The sequence below is a fragment of the Ranitomeya imitator genome, chromosome 10 (assembly GCF_032444005.1).
Source record: "Ranitomeya imitator isolate aRanImi1 chromosome 10, aRanImi1.pri, whole genome shotgun sequence".
NCBI classification, from domain to species: Eukaryota; Metazoa; Chordata; class Amphibia; order Anura; family Dendrobatidae; genus Ranitomeya; species Ranitomeya imitator.
In genome coordinates, this window is record NC_091291.1 from 3,291,822 (window position 1) to 3,316,160 (window position 24,339).

General features: G+C 49.6%; 1 protein-coding gene and 1 long non-coding RNA gene across 5 annotated transcripts in view; one reads left to right on the plus strand and one right to left on the minus strand.

Moving 5' to 3' along the window:
* The window catches only part of LOC138651974 (uncharacterized), a 120,730-nt gene that overhangs the window by 57,871 nt on the left and 38,520 nt on the right, over positions 1-24,339 (minus strand). The gene's annotated exons all lie outside the window — the stretch shown is intronic.
* LOC138651970 (filamin-binding LIM protein 1-like) overlaps positions 1-24,339 on the plus strand; it is a 35,853-nt gene that overhangs the window by 6,420 nt on the left and 5,094 nt on the right. For all 3 annotated transcript variants that reach the window (XM_069742632.1, XM_069742633.1, XM_069742634.1), the window contains exons 2-5: positions 18,693-18,840; positions 20,943-21,145; positions 21,432-21,525; positions 21,779-21,948. In XM_069742632.1, the coding sequence (XP_069598733.1) occupies positions 18,693-18,840; positions 20,943-21,145; positions 21,432-21,525; positions 21,779-21,948 (615 nt within the window). The remainder of the gene's footprint in view (positions 1-18,692; positions 18,841-20,942; positions 21,146-21,431; positions 21,526-21,778; positions 21,949-24,339) is intronic.

The following is a 24,339-nucleotide window of genomic DNA, read 5'->3' on the forward strand; positions in this document are numbered from 1 at the left end:
CCGGTATATAGGGCTACAGATATCACTGTGCTGTGTGGTGACATGTTAGATCGCGGTGTGTCCACTCATCACAGGGGTCTACAATCCTGGAGTCAGTGCGTGGTCGGTATATAGGGCTACAGATATCACTGTGCTGTGTGGTGACATGTTAGATCGCGGTGTGTCCCCTCATCACAGGGGTCTACAATCCTGGAGTCAGTGCGTGGCCGGTATATAGGGCTACAGATATCACTGTGCTGTGTGGTGACATGGTGTGTTTCACCCTAAGCATGGACCAGAGGAAGCGAAGGAAAGAGTCGTCTCCGGAGAGTAGGAAGAACATTATAGACAAACATGTTACAGGTAAAGGTTATAAGACGTCTCCAAGCAGCCGGATGCTCCTGTGACTACAGCTGCACATATTATCCAGAAATGTAAGATCCATGGACTGTAGCCGACCTCACTGGACGAGTCCGCAGGAGGAACATTGGTGACAAATCAAAGAGACGGATAATACGAATGGTAACAAAAGAGCCAGAAAAACATCTACACAGATTAAAGGTGAACTTCAAGCTCCAGGAACATCAGTGTCAGATCGCACCATCCGTCGTATGAGCCAAAGTGGACTTCATGGGAGACGACCAAGGAGGACAACGTTGGAAAAAATCATAAAAGGACAGACAGGAATTTGCCAAACTACATGTTGACAAGCCACAAAGCTTCTGGGAGAATGTCCCATGGACAGATGAGACAAAAATGGAACTTTATGGCAAGACACTACAGCTCTATGTTCACAGATGGAAAAATGAAGCACATCAAGAAAATAATGCTGTCCCTACTGTGAAGCATGGAGGAAGCTGTGTTATGTTCTGGGGCTGCTTTGCTGCATCTGGCACAGGGTGTCTAGAATCTGTGCAGGGTGCAATGAAATCTCAAGACTATCAAGGGATTTTAGTGAGAAATGTGCTGCCCAGTGTCAGAGAGCTTGGTCTCAGCTGCAGGTCATGGGTCTTGCAACAGGGTAATGACCCAAAACACACAGCTAAAAACACCCAAGAATGGCTAAGAGGAAAACTGTCACGATTCACACCGTGACCGTCACCCCCACGTCACGGGTCGGGGTGACTTTAGGCCAACAGACGGCTATCACATGTGCAGGGGGGCTTATCTAAGTTATCCCTCCACTCCACAATGTGATGAAAAAACACACACAAGGCTATTGACCTCTTAAGGTACCGTCACACTAGACGATATCGCTAGCGATCCGTGACGTTGCAGCGTCCTCGCTAGCGATATCGTCCAGTGTGACAGGCAGCAGCGATCAGGCCCCTGCTGTGCTGTCGCTGGTCGGGGAAGAAAGTCCAGAACTTTATTTGGTCGCTGGACTCCCCGCAGACATCGCTGAATCGGCGTGTGTGACACCGATTCAGCGATGTCTTCACTGGTAACCAGGGTAAACATCGGGTAACTAAGCGCAGGGCCGCGCTTAGTAACCCGATGTTTACCCTGGTTACCATCCTAAAAGTAAAAAAAACAAACACTACATACTTACCTACAGCCGTCTGTCCTCCAGCGCTGTGCTCTGCACTCCTCCTGTACTGGCTGTGAGCGTCGGTCAGCCGGAAAGCACAGCGGTGACGTCACCGCTCTGCTTTCCGGCCGCTGTGCTCACACAGACAGTACAGGAGGAGTGCAGAGCACAGCGCTGGAGGACAGACGGCTGTAGGTAAGTATGTACTGTTTGTTTATTTTTACTTTTAGGATGGTAACCAGGGTAAACATCGGGTTACTAAGCGCGGCCCTGCGCTTAGGTACCCGATGTTTACCCTGGTTACCGGCATCGTTGGTCGCTGGAGAGCTGTCTGTGTGACAGCTCTCCAGCGACCAAACAGCGACGCTGCAGCGATCCGGATCGTCGTCAGTATCGCTGCAGCGTCGCTAAGTGTGACAGTACCTTTAGTTTACAGCAGGGGCTTATCGTAGGTATCCCACTGCTCTGCAATATACCACGAACTGCAGGAATTTACGTATATCCCGCTTACAGTTCCACTTGAAACTTGCAGCTCTCTGGCGCCCCCCTTACTCTCAGGTCAGACTAGGTACTGCACCTAGGGTAATTAGTCGCCAGAAAGGCTGCCTGCTATGTACTGGCTATTGGGCACGTTGCAGCAACGCGATTAACTACTCCCACTCAAGCAGGAACAATAATTATCAACGCTGCAGTCACTACAACGACACCCAAAGGCACTGTACAAATGTATGCTGCCACCAGCTTCGATTAAACGGGTCCGAAGCTAACCCAAAACAGTAGCGCAATTCCCTTCAGAAGACTTAGGGTACGTTTTAGAACACAAAGAACGAATCTAGTATTAAATATTATACTCCGTCAAAGGTTTCAGGCAGTGTTTATAAACAGTTATATAAAGATGTTACAATATGAGACAATTGAAAATATGTACAAGGTAAATTATAAAATAAACAGGGATTAAATAACAAAAAGGTACAACTCACATGAAAAAAAGAGGCGTTCTGGATTTATTTACTTGACACACGTACTCCTACAGGTTTAAATCTTAAAAAAGAAATTATGTTGCATTATTAAATCAAATGTTTTCTCATTTCAAACATATTATATTTATATTAGTTTATATATTTTGTTTCATTTTGTCATTTTGATTGCATGTAACGTAATTATTTATTTCTTTTTTTGCAAAATTTTTTTTTTTGTATCACATATACCATTTTTTGTATTGCAGTAGGTGTGTCTTTTCAATTATGTCATGTATTCATTTCACCTGTGATGGATGCTTTTATATGTGAAGTTTTCACTTGGATCACTTGCTGTGGACTAAGAACACCTAGTGTTCGAAACGCGTTCAGCTGTATCATGGTCGTCCTTCCGTTCATTGGATATTGCTGATTTTTGACATGCAGTGTTTCCTCTTTTTTAAAATATTTTGGAATAAAAACTTTTGATTTTATCTACTTTCCTGAGCTGGATTCCTCTTTCATTCTCACAACTCACATGTTCTCAGTTCATATCAGGCAAAACCATGCTGGTGGGAGGAGCTCCCCAAATGTCCCAGTGCATGAGAACGCTGGTTAGGAACAGCTCTTCAAGTCAGACTCTCCTAGGCTCCAGCAGACAGACAGACTTATAGCTGAACCTGATGACATCACAGAAAGGGCTAGTTTTTCCAGACACTCCTACCTCTTCAGTGTAACTAAATTTAACCTAAATTTGTCTAATGCCTGTAACTCCGCTACAGAACATGTCATAGTCATAATAAACCCAGCATTCATCTCGTATTAACATTGGCATTCTAATGAGATCAAATATGTCCTATTGGTGATGCATCATTACAGAGAAATCCCTACTTTTTTACCTGATGGAGTTAGAAGCTCATGTTTACAGCGGTTGACAGATCCGCCGATGGACGTTAAGAATATGTATTCAATATTCTTCTAGCCTAAGTCGTTGGCCCAATATCTTATCATATTAGAACAAAGACTCTCATGGATTCTAGAAGCTTCTATACCAGTTTCAGCTAGTACAACTTCCCAACTGCAGCTATGCCAGTCGTAAATACCTTTCTTCAATAAAACTTCCCCACATACATTGACAAGGCAAGCTAAACACAGTGTGAAGGGGGGTCAACGCCCACCCTATATGTGCTGGCAGAGAAACTAAACTTATATAATATTTCATACAATATCGTGACACCTCCACCTTTTGGTGTGCGCTACGGAGGCAGAACCCCTCGGTATGCCTCCAAGCGCACCTCAGTAGGTTCACCCTGGCAGGACAGTCCATCTGCATTTCCATGCCCCCTGCCCGTTTTGTGTTCAATGGTGACGTCAAACTGCTGAAGGGCAAGGCTCCAGCGTAGCAACCTGCCGTTGGTTCCACACATAGCGTTTAGCCAGCGCAGAGGGTGGTGGTCGGTCACCACAGTGAAGGTGCGACCGTACAAGTAGGGCTGCAAGCGCTGCAGGGCCCAGACTATGGCCAGGCACTCGTTCTCGATGGTGGAGTAAGCCACTTCCCTCGGCAAAAGTTTCTGGCTCAGGTACAACACGGGGTGCTCTTGGTCCTCCGAGTCAACCTGGCTGAGTACAGCACCGAGGCAAAACTCGCTGGCATCAGTCTGTACCAAGAACGGTCGACTGCTTACAACACAGGGGCGTTGCACAGTGCTGTTTTCAATGCCTGGAAGGCCCCCTCACAGCCGTCAGTCCAGTTGACAATGTGGGGTAGCTTCTTCCTGGTGAGGTCCGTCAAGGATTTTGCCATGCTACTCTAGTGCTGTACGAAGTGCCTATGGTACCCTGCAGTGCCCAGGAAGGACATCACCTGTTTCTTGGTCCTGGGGGTGGGCCAGTTCACGATCACTCCCACTTTCTCAGGCTCTGGCTTTAGGGTGCCCCCACCTACCCGGTGCCCCAGGTAGTGGACCTCACTCATGCCCATCTGGCACTTTCCCAGTTTGTAGTCAGTCCAGCTCGGTGAATTCGCCTGAGCACCTCCTCGAGATGCTGCAGGTGTTCATCCCAGGAGGAACTGAAGATGGCAATGTCATCCAAGTAAGCCGCGGCATACTCCTCCAGTCCCTGAAGCAGGAGGTTGACCATCCGCTGGAAAGTGGCAGTGGAATTCTTCATGCTGAAGGGCATGACTGTGGACTCGTACAGTCCAAAGGGTGTGATAAAGGCGGACTTCTCCTGCGCCTCGGGGCTCAGGGGAATCTGCCAGTATCCTCGACTTAGATCCATTATGGTCAGGTACTCTGCGCCAGCTAACCTCTCAAGCAGCTCCTCGATGCGTGGCATTGGGTGCGCATCAGAGACTGTGATGGCGTTGAGCCCCCTGTAGTGCACGCAGAACCAGTCTTTCTTTGGCACGAGAACTACAGGTGAGGCCCACGCGCTCTTTGACCGTCAAATCACCCCCAGCTGTAACATCTCATCGATCTCCTGGCGCATAATCTGCTGCACCTGGTCAGAGATTCGATAGGGTGTTCACCGTAGTGGGGCGTGATTCTCGGTGTCCACCTCGTGGACTGCTAACTCAGTCCTCCCAGGTCGGTTGGAGAACACGACCCAGAAGGGTTCCAGTGTGGTTTGCAACTGCAACCGCTGGGGTTCAGTTAACGAGGCTCTTACCTCCACGTCCTCGATGGATCCACCAGCCTAGGCTTGCGCCAGCATGTCCAGGAGGGTGTCTTCCTCCCCGTCTTCGGGTAAGCTGCAGACCGGTAGGACGAAAGGTTCACGTTCGTGATGAGCCTTCATCATGTTGACGTGAAAGGCCTTTCGCCTACCCCGAGCGTGGTCAAGCATAACCACATAGGTGACCGAGTTGAGCTGTTGGTGGATGACGTACGTGCCCTCCCAGGCTGCCTGAAGCTTATCCGTTGGTACAGGGACCAGCACCCACACCTTTTGACCCACGTGGTAGGTCCGCTCCCGGGCATTCTGGTTGTACCAGTGCTTCTGGTCAGCCTGAGCCTGCGTCATGTTGTCATGCACCAACTGCGTCAAGATCTGCATCTTGTCACTGAAGCGCATGACATACTCCACTATGGACACTTCAGAAGGGTTCGGCTCCTCTTCCCAGGATTCTCTGACCAACCCAAGGGGTCCCCGGACTCGCCTGCCGAACAGGAGCTCGAAGGGGGAGAACCCCGTCGAGGCCTGCGGAACCTCTCGGTAAGCGAATAGCAGGTGTGGGAGGTACCGCTCCCAGTTGCACCCTTGGGTTTCAACCAGCATGCGTAGCATCTGTTTGAGGGTACCATTGAAGCGTTCACACAAGCCATTGGTCTGTGGGTGATACGCACTCGATACCAGGTGCTTCACCTGCATTCTCTTACAGAGAGCCTCCATTAGGCGAGACATAAATTGGGTCCCTTGATCAGTAAGCATTTCCCTGGGAAATCCTACATGTGAAAACATGGCCAACAGGGCATCCGCCACCTTATCTGCCCTAGTTGACGACAGAGCTTCTGCCTCTGGGTACCGGGTAGTGTAGTCTACCACAGTAAGGATGTATTGCTTTCCAGAGCTGCTGGAGACGGCCAGCGGGCCCACAATGTCCACCGCGATTCTCTGCAAAGGCTCCTCTATCACTGGTAAAGGGATCAGGGGAGCCTTAAGAGCAGGCCCCGCCTTCCCCACTCTGACAAGTGATACAGGAGCGGCAGTAGTTTGACACATCTGTCCCCATCTTAGGCCAATAGAAGTGTTGACACAGCCGGGCCTTAGTTTTGCTGATCCCCAAGTGTCCAGCTAGCGGGATCTCATGGACAATCCGTAACAACTCACCCCAGAATTGCTGCGGGACGACCAGCTGTCTTTCCCTCAACCACTCCTTTTGGGATTTTCCGGGTACTGTCTCCCAGTACAACCTTCCTCGTTCCCAGAACACCCTCTCCTTCTCAGTCACGGAGGTGGGCGTCTCGGCGAGTTGTCTCAAACTCTCTAGGCTCGCATCTGTGCGCAGAGCGGCCTGAAACTCCTGGCTAGGGGAAGCGAGAAGCGATGTCAGGGTCCCTTCCCCACTGGAACCCTCTTGGACCTGCTCTGGGTGCACCTCTGGTTCAGTCACAATGATGACTGAGGAGGGTCCGGAAGGCGGACAGTTAACTACGTTCTGGGCACTCTGACTGTGGGTGACAGCAGCTACGTAGGCTGTCTCCCCGGGGATTTCTACAGACCCATCAGCCGGCGCTGCTATGGGCTCTACCTCCCCATCCACCCCCAACACTCCAGGGGCAGTGCTACTTATGGGCCAGTTACCTTCCTCGGTTGCCCTGGTCAATTTCATGGCATCACCTTTCTCACGGTTCCCATGCATCTCCCCATTTCCTGTAGCACCGACACTTGCCCCTTCTAGAGGCTCCTCAGCCGTCTCACTCTGCAGAGCGACGTGGCTGATCACGCCTGTACCTATGGACACATTAACCTTTGCAGAAACATGGTTATCAGGTTCCGTTGGCACAGGTACAACATTTTCACCATCAATCCAAGGGAAAAAATGGTTATCAGATGCATCATTACAAGATAAAGCATGGTCAGGTAACACATGCGATTTCCCATCATCATCATCATCATCATGGTTAACATTACCCTCAGTAGTAGATTGGGGAGGGGTGTCAGGGACGTAGTATGCAACCATCCTCCCCAAATCAGTCCCCAACAAAACATCAGTGGTAAATTATCAGACAGCCCCACTTCCTTCATCCCGCTCCCGGCACCCCAATCAATATAAACCCGGGCCATCGGTAAGGGACAGCTGATGCCCCCAATCCCAGTGACAGTTAGGGTTTTCCCCGGAATGATTTCTTCAGGGGCCGCCAGTTTGGGTCGGATGAGAGTTCGTTCAGCCCGCGTGTCCTTGAGGCCTGTAGCAACATGTCCTCCCACTGTGACGTGCTGTACATTGTCACACACCCTCTCAACCACACCACCCACCAAAAGAACTGCTGCATTAGGCCCTGGGGCCTTGGCTAGGGGGTTCTTCTGCTTGTCTGGACAGTAGTGACTGATAAGACCAGTCCGCTTGCAGTGGAAACACTGGTGAGGTTCGGTGGTAGGTCTGGTGCTGTTGGTCACGGGGACAGGACCTCTGGTGTGTTGGCTGCCAGGGGTACTGGCGTTGGTTGCAGGCTTACCCCCTCTCTAGCTGGTGGTGACTGGCTTCCGCACTTCCGATCTACGGTTGGCCTCATAGGCATCGGCAATCTGCGCTGCTTTCGTCACGTCTTTGGGTTCTCTGTCCATCACGAACTGTCGCACCTCAGCTGGGCAAAGATGTAAGAACTGTTCTTTGATCATCAGGTCTCGCAGCTGTGCAAAGGTGGTCACTGACAGTCCTTGGGTCCACTGGTCAAAGTGGGTCCCCAGTCCATGCACCACATCACTGTAACTGTCATGTGGGCCACGTTGAAGGTTCCGGAATTTTCTACGGTAAACCTCGGGTGTAAGCTAGTACTTTGTTATCAGGGCCTGCTTGATGGTCCCATAGTCACCATCTTGTTCTTGAGGGAGGGCAGCAAACGCCTCCAAAATTCTGCCTCTCAGCCCTGGTGTCAGGTATCGGGCCCATTCATCTGTAGGCAGCTGGTACTGTCTGCAGGCTTTCTCAAATGCCCGCAGAAAAGTGTCCAAGTCCCCATCCTTTTCCGTAACAGGAAAGTGATCGGGCCGGGGCTTTGGTATCTGAGCGCTGCTGGTCTCACGGCTCTGGGTGGTGGAGAATATCCCCCCCTGCCGGACCATCTCCAGTTCATGGACTCGCTGGGCTTGGCACTCTGCTCTCTTATGGTATTGCTGGATCAGCTGCAGACGTCCAACACGGTCATCGGCGGGGAGTAGTTCCAAGACCGCCATCAGGTGGGGGCCCAATTCGCCCTGATTGCTAATAGGGCCGGCATTTAATGGTTGGACCTCAGTTGTAGCAACATGTTCGCTTGTGCTGGCTTCTGCGGCCACTGGGCTCTGTGGCCTAGCTTGGTCTGCTTCAAATTGCACCAGGTCAGCGACCATTTGAGCCTTGGTCTTACCCTGGGGGTTCAGGCCATGGTACGTGCATACCCCAGCAAGAATGTCCTTCTGCTGGGCGTACCAGGCTTCTCCTTTCGCAGCCATGGTTGCCAAATAAAAGATAGGATAGAAAAACGAAGAGAAAGGGAAGGGATAATTACCAGTACACACAATTGTCTCAGGACCAATAAACACTGAGTTCGTTCTCCAAAATTATTTGCGCAGAGTTATCGCAAGAACTTTGCAAGTTTTTAGTGAGAGGAATGATTGCTCAAACCAAATCACTAATGCTCTAAGATATCCCACCGCCTTCCCACCAATTTGTCACGATACACACCGTGACCGTCACCTTCACGTCATGGGTCGGGGTGACTTTAGGCCAACAGACGGCTATCACATGTGCAGGGGGGCTAATCTTAGTTATCCCTCCACTCCACACTGTGATGAAAAAATACACACAAGGCTATTGACCTCTTAGTTTACAGCAGGGGCTTATTCTAGGTATCCCACTGTTCTGCAATATACCACGAACTGCAGGGATTTACGTATATCCCACTTACAGTTCCACTTGAAATTTGCAGCTCTCTGGCGCCCCCCTTACTCTCAGGTCAGATTAGGTACTGCACCTAGGGTAATTAGTTGCCAGAAAGGCTGCCTGCTATGTACTGGCTATTGGGCACGCTGAAGCGACGTGATTAACTACTCCCAATCAGGCAGCAACAATATTATCAACGCCGCAGTCGCTACAACGACACCCAAAGGCACTGTACAAATGTATGCTGCCACCAGCTTCGATTAAACGGGTCCGAAGCTAACCCAAAACAGTAGCGCAATTCCCTTCAGAAGACTTAGGGTACGTTTTAGAACAGGAAGAACAAATCTAGTATTAAATATTATACTCCATCAAAGGTTTCAGGCAGTGTTTATAAACAGTTATATAAAGATGTTACAATATGAGACAATTGAAAATATGTACAAGGTAAATTATAAAATAAACAGGGATTAAATAAGAAAAGATACAACTCACATGTTCTCAGTTCATATCAGGCAAAACCATGCTGGTGGGCGGAGCTCCCCAAATGTCCCAGTGCATGAGGACGCTGGTTAGGAACAGCTCTTCAAGTCAGACTCTCCTAGGCTCCAGTGGACAGACAGACTTAGGCTACGTTCACATTAGCGTTAAGCTAATGTGCGTCGGGTTTGCGCCGGCGACGCATGCGTCATGCGCCCCTATACTTAACATGGGGGACGCATGCGTTTTTTTTTGTTGCGTTGTGCGACGCATGCGTCTTTTTTGCCGCAAGCGTCGGACCAAGAAAACGCAACAAGTTGCATTTTTCTTGCGTCCGATTTTCGGCAAAAAACGACGCACGCGTCGCAAAACGCAGCGTTTTAGCGTGCATTTTGCCCCGTTTTTGCGTGTGTCGCCGACGCAGCGGCGCACAACGCTAGTCTGAACGTAGCCTTATAGCTCAACCTGATGACATCACAGAAAGGACTGGTTTTTCCAGACCCTCCTACCTCTTCAGTGTAACTAAATTTAACCTAAATTTGTCTAATGCCTGTAACTCAGCTACAGAACATGTCATAGTCATAACAAACCCAGCATTCATCTCGTATTAACATTGGCATTCTAATGAGATCAAATATGTCCTATTGGTGATGCATCATTATGCATCCCTACTTTTTTACCTGATGGAGTTAGAAGCTCATGTTTACAGCGGTTGACAGATCCGCCGATGGACGTTAAGAATATGTATTCAATATTCTTCTAGCCTAAGTCGTTGGCCCAATATCTTATCATATTAGAACAAAGACTCTCATGGATTCTAGAAGCTTCTATACCAGTTTCAGCTAGTACAACTTCCCAACTGCAGCTATGCCAGTCGTAAATACCTTTCTTCAATAAAACTTCCCCACATACATTGACAAGGCAAGCTAAACACAGTGTGAAGGGGGGTCAACGCCCACCCTATATGTGCTGGCAGAGAAACTAAACTTATATGATATTTCATACAATATCGTGACAAAAACATTGGCCTATTCTGAAATGGCCTTCTGTGCGCCCTGACCTAAATCCTACTGAGCATCTTTGAAAAGAGCCGAAACGTGGAAAAGGCAATCTTCAACCACGAGACAATGGAGCAGCCAAAATACCTGCAGAGAGGAGCAGGAGTCTCTTTGACAGGTACAGGAATTGTTTGACTGCAGTGATTGCCTCAAAAGGTTGTGCAACAAAATATTAAGGATACCATCATTTCTGTCCAGGCCGATTTCATGAGTTTTATTTCTTTTTTTTATATTCTGTGGAAGCATGGTTGACAAGCAACGTGTGACTTTCATTTGTTCATTTTCTTAGATCTTTGATTTATTATTACTTTTGTCAGATTCCAGTTATTTCTGTGACCATTGTGGGGTTTTTCTCTCATTAAACGAAGGGGACCAACAATTTTGACCACGTGTGTACCCACTCTGTACCCTGTATATACCTGTTCTATAACCTACAATATATGTACCCTGTATATACCCGCTCTATACCCTGTATATGTCCGCTCTATACCCTGTATATACCCGCTCTATACCCTGTATATACCCGCTCTATACCCTGTATATTCCCGCTCTATACCCTGTATATGTCCGCTGTATACCCTGTATATGTCCGCTCTATACCCTGTATATGTCCGCTCTATACCCTGTATATGTCCGCTCTATACCCTGTATATTCCCGCTCTATACCCTGTATATTCCCGCTCTAAACCCTGTATATACCCGCTCTATACCCTGTATATACCCGCTCTATACCCTGTATATGTCCGCTCTATACCCTGTATATATCCGCTCTATACCCTGTATATACCCGCTCTATACCCTGTATATATCCGCTCTATACCCTGTATATATCCGCTCTATACCCTGTATATATCCGCTCTATACCCTGTATATATCCGCTCTGTACCTCTTATATACCTGCTCTATAACCTGTATGTACAGTGGGTACGGAAAGTATTCACACCCCTTTACATTTTTCGCTCTTTGTTTCATTGCAGCCATTTGGTAATTTCAGAAAGGTTCTTTTTTCTCATTAATGTACACTCTGCACCCCATCTTGACTGAAAAAAAACACAACAGAACTTACTTTAGAACCAATTTTTTTTTTTTTCGCAAGGGTATCGGGAGAAAATGGACCACAAAATTTGTCGTGCAATTTCTCCTGAGTACGCCATATGTGGGGAAAAGCCACTGTTTGGGTGCATAGCAGGGCTCGGAAGGGAGGTTGTACCGTTTGACTTTTTCAACGCAAAACTGATTGGAATCAATGGTGACGCCATGTCGCGTTTGGAGACTCCCTGATGTACCTAAACAGTGGAAACCCCCAATTCTAACTCCAACCCTAACACACCTTCTAACCCTAATCCCAACCCTAACAATAACCCTAGCCCCAACAATAACCCTAGCCCCAACAATAACCCTAGCCCCAACAATAAACCTAGCCCCAACAATAACCCTAGTAATTGCCTACTGCTGTTCATGTGACGCCTGTCAGAGGGTGGGGAAGGCGGGGAGGCACCCCAAAGCCCCACTGGTAACTCTGCCCCTCATTGAAGAGCCTTTCTCGAGGGTGGCTGTGGATCTCATTGGACCTCTGTCCACTCCCAGCCACTCCAGAAAATGCTTCATATTAACGGTAGTGGACTATGTCACTCGGTACCCGGAGGCGGTAGCTTTGTCGTCCATTCAGGCTGACAAAGCGGACACTGCCTTACTGGAGATCTTCTCCAGAGTGGAGTTTCCCCAGGTAATGCTCACCGATCGAGGGACCCAGTTCATGTCCCAGCTGATGGAGTCTTTCTGTAAGCAGATACAGGTGCAACATCTGGTAGCCAGCCCGTATCACCCACAGACCAATGGCCTGTGTGAGCGGTTCAACGGCACCTTAAAGCAGATGCTTAAGATGTTGGTTGACTCCCACGGGAGAGACTGGGAGTGGTATCTCCCACACCTTCTATTTGCCTACCGGGAGGTTCCACAGGCCTCAACGGGGTTCTCCCTCTTTGAGCTCCTGTATGGGCGACGTGTACGGGGGCCCCTTGCCCTGGTGAAGGAAGCGTGGGAAGGAGATTTGGCCACCCCTAGAGTGTCAGCCATTGAGTATGTTGTGCGCTTCCGGGACAGAATGTCGACCTTGACACGGCTGGTGCATGACAATATGGCCCAGGCCCAAGCTGACCAGAAGCGGTGGTATGACCAGAATGCTTGTGAGAGGACCTACCAGGTGGGTCAAAAGGTGTGGGTACTGGTCCCCGTCCCACAAAACAAGCTTCAGGCGGCCTGGGAGGGTCCATACCTCGTGCACCAGCAGCTCAACGCTGTCACCTATCTGGTCACCCTGGATCACGCCCGTGGAAGGAGGAAGGCCTTCCACGTGAACATGATGAAGGCACATCATGAGCGGGAGGCTTGTGCCCACCCAGTGTGCAACCTCCCCGAGGAAGGTGAGGTAGAAACCCTCCTGGATCTGCTCACGCAAGCCAAGGCGGGTGGATCCATCGAGGATGTGGGGGTTGGCCACCAGCTCTCGGAGGACCAACGTTCCCAGCTGGGGGTCACCCTACACCCCTTTCGGGAGCTGTTCAGCAGCCTGCCCGGAAGGACTGAGGCAGCCGTCCATGATGTGGACACCGGCAATCACCTCCCGATCCGGCGTTCAGCATATCGGGTCTCTCTCGAGGTGCAGCAGCACATGCGCCAAGAGATAGACGAGATGCTGAAGCTGGGGGTGATCCAAGCATCCAACAGCGTGTGGGCATCGCCTGTAGTCCTCGTCCATAAAGAGGACCGAACTACGCGGGTCTGCGTGGACTACCGGGGGCCCAACGCTGTGACGGTCACTGATGCGTACTCAATGCCGCGCATCGATGACCTGCTCGATCAGCTGGCCGGAGCCAAGTACTTGACCATCATGGATATGAGCAAGGGATATTGGCAGATTCCCCTGACCCCTAAGGCATGGGAACGCTCTGCCTTTATCACCCCATTTGGACTGTACGAGTCCACGGTGATGCCCTTCGGCATGAAGAATGCCCCTGCCACTTTTCAGCGGATGTTCAACACGGTGCTCAAGGGACTTGAAGGGTATGCGACCGCATACCTGGATGACATTGCCATCTTCAGTCCCACCTGGGAGGATCACCTACAGCACCTGGCGCAGGTGTTAGGGAGGATCCAGAGAGCAGGGTTGACCATTAAGCCGGAAAAGTGCCAGCTGGGTATGAGTGAGGTCCACTACCTGGGACACCGGGAAGGTGGGGGAGCTCTGAAGCCAGAGCCCGGGAAGGTGGATGCCATCACCTCCTGGCCCTCCCCCAGGACCAAGAAGCAGGTGATGTCCTTCTTGGGGACTGCCGGGTACTATAGGAGGTTTGTTCCACACTATAGCACCCTGGCAAAGCCCCTGATGGACCTCACCAGGAAGAAGCTGCCTGTCGCAGTCGACTGGACAATTGCCTGCGAGACAGCCTTCCAGGCGCTCAAAACTGCCCTTTCTAGCTCTCCCGTACTAGAGGCAGCCGACTTCACGTGGCCGTTCATAGTACACACCGACACCAGCGACTTTGGCCTCGGTGCAGTGCTCAGCCAGGTCGACACTACGGGACATGAACACCCCGTTTTGTACCTGAGCCGGAAGCTCCTGCCGAGGTAAGTGGCCTATTCCACGATGGAGAAGGAATGTCTGGCAATTGTATGGGCCCTGCAGCGTCTGCAGCCATACTTGTACGGACGTCACTTCACCGTGGAAACAGACAACAACCCCCTCAGCTGGTTACACTCTGTCTCTGGGACGAATGGAAGGTTGCTACGCTGGAGCCTCGCTCTCCAGCAGTATCACTTCACCATTTGCCACCGAAGAGGCAGCGGCCATGGTAATGCGGATGGGTTGTCCCGGCAAGGAGAAGGTGCAGAATGGCGCATGGGGGAACACAGGAATGTGATGCCCCCTAGCGCTGTCTAAAGCAGGGAGGTGTGATGAGGGAGCCGCCACCATCTTCGACGGGCATACTAACAGAGATTGGCGTGACTCCATTTTGTCTCCTGGTCACAGGTCTGCAGAGATGAGTGCTCCTGGCCCCCACCTATTCTCATGAATAAAGTTCCTTTTAGCGTGGTAATTAAGTCAAGCTCAGTGTAGCAGGCCGAAGGTACTTCAAAGGAGGTGCTTGGGGGCTTAATTAAAGCACGCATGTCAAGTGGCCACAGGATATATGTCTATTGTGGCCTCCCAGGCGAACCGTCTCCAACATGGAATCGTGAATTATGGACGCATCGTCCGAGGTACAGGCTCATAAAAAATATCCCCCTCACCCTAAAGAGATTGTGCATCTGTCAGTGCAATTCCCGAGTCCGTGGGAGTTCTGAAACCTGAGATATGGAGATCAGCCTCCCACAGCGACCGAATGGGTCCGGGTTTGGTCCCTGGGCGACCGGCAGAACCAACCTTGTGCGCTGGTACCGCCCGTGTACTGATCCGACCACCCTGAGAGCAGTTATTCCATATATTAGATATTGGGCACAGATTTTGCAGTTAAGCTGAGGGGTAGAGATTGCTAGCCTACCCAGTTACAGGGGGGGGGGTAGGTTTAAGAGCTGAGGACACTTGGAGAGTGGGACTCACTCCACAGAAGAAGATGATGATAAACTAAGCAACAGGGTATGCCAGCCAGGGGGGAGCAAGCACACGCTTTCTGGCGGCTGCCCGGCAACTAAGTCTTGGACATGCGGAATGCTGAGCCCCCCGGCTTCCACAAGCGACCTTCAACCTGGTAAATTGACCTCCAGCTGTATACCTTTAAGCCTTGTCTTATGATTGTTATATTTTACTCGGACTGTAATTTTTGATATATTTTGTCTGTATATTACTTGTAATTACCTAGTGTGCCCTTAAGGCAATTAAATCATAAATTAATTTTGGGCTGATCCTTTAACTCTGATTGCGAATCTTAGAATACCCAGCTTGGGTAACAGGGCAGTCTCCCCTGCGGTCATTTGCTCTAGGTGCAGTTCTCTTATTGACCTGAGAGACAAAGGGGGCGCCGGAGAGCTGTGCCTGTGTAGTTACGTCACGGATTGGTGACGTGGGAGGAACCGGGTTTCCTTCACAATAACCCTAGCCCTAACAATAACCCTAACCCCAACAATAACCCTAGCCCTAACAATAACCCTAACCCCAACAATAACCCTAAACCCAACAAAAACCCTAGCCCTAACAATAACCCTAACCTCAACCCTAACAATAACCCTAACCCCAACCCTAACAATAACCCTAACCCCAACAATAATCCTAGCCCAACTCACTTTAGACCACCTCTAATGGAAAAATGGAAATAAAAATATATTTTTTATTTCAAGATTTTTCCCTAACTAAGGGGGTGATAAAGGGGGTTTTTATTTACTATTTTTTTTATTTTGATCACGGTGATAGGGTCTATCACAGTAATCAAAATGAACCAATAGGAGAAATCTCCTATTGTTGCCGGGTGCCGGCCGGCAGATCTCAGTGCTCGCACTGTGCATGCGCCCGCCATTTTATTCCCGAAAGAAGATGCCAGCAGCCGTGAGGGGATGCAGGAGGGTCCAGGGATACAGGGAGGCGCCACTGGAGATTGGGGGACCCCATTTCTCTCTCCTCTGATGTGCGATCGCATCAGAGGAGAAATTAAATGACAAATCAGACTTTTTTTTGTAGTAGCCGTTATACGGTTAATAGCGGCAATCGCAACAGCGGAGTCGGTAAAAACGTACCCGAATTATGTTCCCTGGGGTCTTGGCTACCCCTGGTACCCGAGACCCCGGAGAAAATGTGACTCTGGGGGACTCTATACACTTTTTCCACAGCGCTGTTAATTAACGGTGTTGTGGTTTAAGTTCCCTTAACTACTACCGTTAAAAGGTGTATCGGCAGTCGTTAAGGAGTTACTATCCCATATCCTAGATGTCAGTGAATGAAATACTCCAGTTGTAAATCTTTATTCATTGCATAGTGGAATGTGTTAAAAACAATAAAACATCAATGTAAATGAAAATTATCCTATGGAGGTCTGGAGTTGGAATGATGCTCAAAATCAAAATGGGAAACTAGAATACAGGCTGATCCAACTTCAGTGGAAAATGCCTCAAGACAAGGAAATGATGCTCAGTAGTGTGTGTGGCTTCCGCGTGCCTCTATGATCTCCCTACAACGCCTGGGCATGCTCCTGATGAGGCAGTGGATGGTCTCCTGAGGGATCTCCTCCCGGACCAGGACTAAAGCATCCGCCAACTCCTGGACAGTCTGTGGTGCAAGTGACGTTGGTGGATGGTGCGAGACATGATGTCCCAGATGTGCTCCATCGGATTCAGGTGTGGGGAACGGACGGGCCAGTCCATAGCTTCAATGCCTTCATCTTGCAGGAACTGCTGACACACTCCAGTCACATGAGGTCTGGCATTGTCCTGCATTAGGAGGAACCCAGGGCCAACCGCACCAGCATATGGTCTCACAAGGGGTCTGAGGATCTCATCTCGGTACCTAATGGCAGTCAGGCTGCCTCTGGCGAGCACATGGAGGGCTGTGCGGCCCCCTAAGAAATGCCACCCCACACCATTACTGACCCACTGCCAAACCGGTCATGCTGAAGGATGTTGCAGGCAGCAGATCGCTCTCCACGGCGTCTCCATATTCTCTCACATGTGCTCAGTGTGAACCTGCTTTCATCTGTGAAGAGCACAGGGCACCAGTGGCAAATTTACCAATCCTGGAGTTCTGTGGCAAATGCCGAGCACCCTGCACGGTGTTGGGCTGTGAGCACAACCCCCATCTGTGGACGTCGGGCACTCAGACCATCCTCATGGAGTTGGTTTGTAACCGTTTGTGCAGACACATGGATGTTAGTGGCCTGCTGGAGGTCATTTTGCAGGGCTCCGACACTACTCCTCCTGTTACTCTTTGCAGAGGAGGTAGCGGTCCTGCTGCTGGGTTGTTGCCCTTCTACGGACCCCTCCATATCTCCTGGTATCTGCCCAATGCTTTGGACACTGTGCTGAGAGACACAGCTACCCTTCTTGCCACAGCTCGCATTGTTGCGCCATCCTGGATGAGCTGCACTACCTGAGCAATTTCTGTGGGTTGTAGACACCACCTCATGCTACTGTACACAGTACCTTTAGGGGTGAGAGCAATGACAAAAAGCAAAAGTGACAAAAACAGTCAGAAAAGATGAGCGCAGAGAAATGGTCTGTGGTCACACCCTGCAGAAAACACTCCTTTATAGGGGGTGTGGTGATAATTGCCGATCATTTCTACCTGTTATCTCTGTCATTTGCACAACAGCAGGATAAATTGATTCACAATCGGTGTTACTTCATAACTGGACAGGTTAATTTCACAGAAGTGATTGACTTAGATTTACATTATTTTGTTTAAGTTTTCCCTTTATTTTTTTGAGCAGTGTACTAGCCCTATACCCTGTATATACTCGCCCTGCGCCCTGTATAAACCCACTCTATACCCTGTATATGCCAGACCTATACTCTGTATATAACCGCCCTATACCCTGTATATACTCGCTCTATACCCAGTATATGCCAGACCTATACTCTCTCTCTCTCTAGATATATATATATTATATATAATATATAACCGCCCTATACCCTGTATATGCTCGCACTGCACCCTGTATAAACCCACTCTATACCCTGTATATTCCAGACCTATACTCTATATATAACCCCCTATACCCTTCACATACTTGCCCTGCACCCTGTATATACCCGCTCTATACCCTGTATATGCCAGACCTATACTCTATATATAACCGCCCTATACCCTGTATATACCCGCTCTATACCCTGCATGTACCTGCCCTGTACCCTGTATATACCCGCTCTATACCCTGTATATGCCAGACCTATACTCTATATATAACCACTCTATACCCTGTATATACCCGCCCTGTACAAACCCACTCTATACCCTGTATATGCCAGGCCTGCACTCTATAAATAACCGCTCTATACCCTGTATATACCTACCCTGTATAAACCCGCTCTATACCCTGTATATGCCAGACCTGTTTCAGCTGCTTCATGTCATGTCGGTGTCTTACGGATACAATGATTCTAAATCTTCCCTACAGATGTCGTCCAGTAAACGCATGGTGTCCTCCGTCCAGATCACACTGGCGCCTCCATGGAGGGCAGAACTGTCACAGAAGACCCAGCCCAGGAATCCAGAACCGATAAGGGCCGACGACTGGCAGGACAGCGAGAATCTGCAGAACGGAGGTAAGATCTGGGCACTGACACCTGACCGCTCCGACAACTCGATACACCAGAGCCGTCCACAGCAGCACCAAAGATACCTGACCACATACAGTCTATTACTCCCTGTTATCAGCCATTACTGGGGGAGGAGACTGTAGGACAGGAGAGTACAATTTATTACTCCCTGTTATCAGCCATTACTGGGGGAGGAGACTGTAGTACAGGAGCCTACAATCTATTACTCACTGTTATCAGCCATTACTGGGGGAGGTGACTGTAGTACAGGAGCCTACAATCTATTACTCCCTGTTATCAGCCATTACTGGGGGAGGTGACTGTAGGACAGGAGCCTACAATCTATTACTGCCTGTTATCAGCCATTACTGGGGGAGGTGACTGTAGTACAGGAGCCTACAATTTATTACTCCCTGTTATCAGCCATTACTGGGGGAGGTGACTGTAGGACAGGAGCCTACAAGCTATTACTGCCTGTTATCAGCCATTACTGGGGGAGGTGACTGTAAGACAGGAGCCTACAATCTATTACTCCCTGTTATCAGCCATTACTGGGGGAGGAGACTGTAGGACAGGAGCCTACAATCTATTACTCCCTGTTATCAGCCATTACTGGGGGAGGAGACTGTAGGACAGGAGCCTACAATCTATTACTCCCTGTTATCAGCCATTACTGGAGGAGGAGACAGTAGGACCGGAGACTACAATCTATTACACCCTGTTATCAGCCATTACTGGGGGAGGAGACTGTAGGACAGGAGCCTACAATCTATTACTTCCTGTTATCAGCCATTACTGGGGGAGGTGACTGTAGGACAGGAGCCTACAATCTATTACTTCCTGTTATCAGCCATTACTGGGGGAGGTGACTGTAGGACAGGAGCCTACAATCTATTACTTCCTGTTATCAGCCATTACTGGGGGAGGAGACTGTAGGACAGGAGCCTACAATCTATTACTCCCTGTTATCAGCCATTACTGGGGGAGGAGACTGTAGGACAGGAGCCTACAATCTATTACACCCTGTTATCAGCCATTACTGGGGGAGGAGACTGTAGGACAGGAGCCTACAATCTATTACTTCCTGTTATCAGCCATTACTGGGGGAGGTGACTGTAGGACAGGAGACTACAATCTATTACTCCCTGTTATCAGCCATTACTGGGGGAGGAGACTGTAGGACAGGAGCCTACAATCTATTACTCCCAGTTATCAGCCATTACTGGGGGAGGAGACTGTAGGACAGGAGCCTACAATCTATTACTCCCTGTTATCAGCCATTACTGGGGGAGGAGACTGTAGGACAGGAGCCTACAATCTATTACTCCCTGTTATCAGCCATTACTGGGGGAGGAGACTGTAGGACAGGAGCCTACAATCTATTACTCCCAGTTATCAGCCATTACTGGGGGAGGAGACTGTAGGACAGGAGACTACAATCTTAGCAGCGCCCTCTGGTGGTGGAACAGTCAGCTTGTCACCTGGGGTATCTGCTGAGTGGGTGTCTCCCATACAGTGCTGATATATACAGGGCTGCAGTGGAGAGCATGATAAGGGGGTGAATACACAGTAGGTGCCGGAGATGGCTGACCTCCCCGATCAGGAGAGGACGGGGATCTGACATCACTCATTCCTGGCATCTGATAAGATCCCTGTGTAAACAGCTCAGAGTAGTTTCACCCCTTGCCCCATTAGGGCGAGTCCACACACACCAGATTTGTTGCTGGTTATTCCCTCACTCATTACTTCCTGATTTGTGTGGACTTTGGAGCGGATTTTCTGCTGTGAATTTTCCTGCCTAAACGGAGGATATTTAAAAAAAATGCCACCGGCTAAACAATCTATTGCTCCCTGTTATCAGCCATTACTGGGGAAGCAGCTGCAGGATCAGGTGATCCACAGCACTGCATCACATGAAGATCTGACTGCAGATTTCTCTGTAAAATCTGTAATAAATCTGCATCGGAAGTGACCGGCTGCAGCATGTGACGGGACATCCTCATGACTTCCGACCTGTGTGGACCTCCTTACAGTCCTGGGGGACCCAGATGCAATCACTAATGAGAGATTCTGTGTGTCTGCGATAACGACTCGTCCTTTCTCTGCAGATCTGAGGTTTCGCTCCACGTTCCTGGATGAGATCCCCCCAGAGGATGGCCTCGGCCCGGACTTCCCACCTCCACCCCCCTCACCTCCGGTCCTGCCGCTGTCCCCTAAACGTGTCCCCCTGGATCCTTCCCCTGCTCCTATCCCGGACTCTCTAAGCCTGGAGCTACAGAAGCTGGACCTCACCCGACCTCCTCCGTCCCAGGTACCTACTCCAGGCAATCCCAGAGCTGCATTCACAATTCTGCCCCACCTGGAGCCCATGAGTGCTGTGCGTGTAAGCACTATTCTCCCACAATGCACCACGGCAGGGCGTATTCTGTACACAGGAGAGACAGGTGAGGGTAAACTAGCGGCAATGTGAATGCAGCTCTGGATGTGACTGGAGCATAACACATGATGTAACTTGGGAGACTCACAATGTAAGGAGCCAATATGGCTGCCGGAGATCACTGTATACAAATCACATGAGTCCTGTCTGCTACATATAGAGACCGCTGAAGACCACGAGACCGCCGTCCGATAACCCAGAGAAGAGAGAGGAGGCCGCTCTGGGGAAGCACAAAGGGAAGCCGGAGGGCTCAGGTACGGGGATCACTCCTGTCCATGGCCGATCAGCACTGGCCATAGTGACCCCCAGAATCATGGCTGTACACGGGGTATATCGGGTTCATCACCTCCAGGGGAGTCTGCAGATTTACTGGAGCCGCTACAGTCGCTGTAATCGGGGGCAGATTTCACGGAGCTGCTCAGCGCAGGATGTGCGGACCCCTACACCGAGTGTCCTGTACCAGATGTAGTCACGTCCCCTCACATCATTATCTCTTCTTTTCTTCAGATATTTGCGCTTTCTGCCATAAAACCATCCCCCCCAACACCGCCACCATCGAGGCCATGAAGAAGCAGTATCACGCCAGCTGCTTCACCTGCCGGAAGTGTCACCGGCTCCTGGCCGGGCAGATGTACTACCAGAAAGACGGACAGCCCATTTGTGAACACTGCTACAAGGTACGTGGCTGATAACAGAGAGCAGGTGACAGCAGAACGCTGAGGATTCACCTTACATAAGGGGGGCTTCGTATAGACAGTTTTTTCCTGACTCGTCCTCTCACATGGAGCTGAAGAGCTGACACTCACTGACACACTGTAGCAAACATCCTTCCTCCTGAGAGTGAAATGGTTGCGGTGTAAATCACAGGCCACAAAACTACAGATTCTGCGTCGTCTCTTATGGACGGTTCCTTTAGGCGGCTGTGCATGAGCTCAAGTAGATTACTGGTTGAACACGCAATCTCCGGTGATCCACCGATCATCTAACCCAGTCGCTTACATTTCTACTCATCTTCTCAATTTCCACCGTACAGTTACTCTGACGACACAGCATTTAATCTTAATTATGCCAGATGTCTATTTTCAGTAGCCCAAGAGACACAGACTATTGTTCATATGAGTCAGAACATTGTCTCTTGAATTGATATTTGTGAATGGCTGCTGTTTAACTATTACAACAGCTCCTACCGTATGTTTTGCTATCTTTGGAGGTCAGGGACACGGGGTCATTGAACAATTAATGTTAGCGAATATGTTTATTACCCATTGTATAAGTCCATGTAGCTTGTTGACCTGCAAAACAGTGAACAAACTATGCAGATTGATTAAAGGGAACCTGTCACCCCGTTTTTTCAGATTGAGCTATAAATACTGTTAAATAGGGGCTGTGCTGTGTGTTACTATAGTGTATGTAGTGTACCCTGATTCCCCAAGTATGCTGAGAAATACATTACCAAAGTCGCCGTTTTCGCCTGTCAATCAGGCTGGTCAGGTCGGGTGGGCGTGTTCACAGCGCTCTTTTCTTCCCCAGCTTTCCGTTGGTGGCGTAGTGGTGTGCGCATGTCCAATTTCCGAATTCCATGCGCCCACATGAAGACACAGCGCGCGATCTGCGCTGTCATCCCTTTCATCGGTGGGGGCGGCCATCTTCCTGGGGCCCCGCGTGCGCAGATAGAGTGCTCTGCTGCACGGGGCTTCAGGAAAATGGCCGCGGGATGCCGCGCGTGCGCACAAGAGGTTGCGGCGGCCATTTTCCCAAAGCCGAGTTTGCATCTCGGCTTTGGGAAAATGGCAGCCGCGACCTCTTGTGCGCACGCGCGGCATCCCGCGGCCATTTTCCTGAAGCCCCGTGCAGCAGAGCACTCTATCTGCGCACGCGCGGCCCCAGGAAGATGGCCGCCCCCACCGATGAAAGGGATGACAGCGCAGATCGCGCGCTTTGTCTTCACGTGGGCGCATGGAATTTGGAAATTGGACATGCGCACACCACTACGCCACCAACGGAAAGCTGGGGAAGAAAAGAGCGCTGTGAACACGCCCACCCGACCTGACCAGCCTGATTGACAGGCGAAAACGGCGACTTTGGTAATGTATTTCTCAGCATACATGGGGAATCAGGGTACACTACATACACTATAGTAACACACAGCGCAGGCCCTATTTAACAGTATTTATAGCTCAATCTGAAAAAACGGGGTGACAGGTTCCCTTTAAATACTCAAGCAATGAGAGTTGACCTGATCCCACCTTCCTTCTGACCTGTGGATGACGGCCTGAACCACAGATGTGGGTACAAAAAGGACCTATATTCTTATGCAGATAGAATCTACAGAACAGCAGCTAAAGCCCCATGGCTCCAACAACCATCACTAAACCCGTGGAGACTTTTGGAGAAGCCAGGTTGGGACCCTCCGGACATCTGGCCCCATTGAGCCGTTTGGAAAAGCCAGGTTGGAACCCTCTGGTCCCCTGGCCCAAATGGAGAAGCTAGGATGGGACAATCAGGTCACTTGGCCACATACCTCTATGAACTGTCAGCTTCTTAACCCCTTAATGACCGCCAATACGTCTTTGTACTGACCTGAGATATTTGACTAGCATCCACATACAAGTGACAGTCCTGTAGCTGTCGGCTGTACATTATAGCTGACAGCTTGCTGCATTAGCCACGATCAGCATTGACACCGTCCATATCTGTTTAACCCCTTAGATGCTGCTGTCAAGTGATTACATCATATAAATGCTTAATAGAGTTTGGAGGCTTCCTATTTAACCTCATCGGCACCCACAGATCATAATTGTGTGGTCCTGATGTTTGCCATGGCAATTCACGGCCAAATAGTGGCCTTAGAGTCTGTTATATAGGACCCGCAAAGTCACTTCAAACCTGGATAGGTCCCTGAAAAAATAAATTTTGTACATTTCCTTGAAAAAATGAAAAATTACTGCTACATTTTTGAACCTCCTAAAATGCTAACAAAATAAAAGAACGTACTATTGTCATAAACTATAATGTGCCTAGAAAAACAATCTCAAAATCACTGGGATTTGTTGAAGAATTCCAGAGTT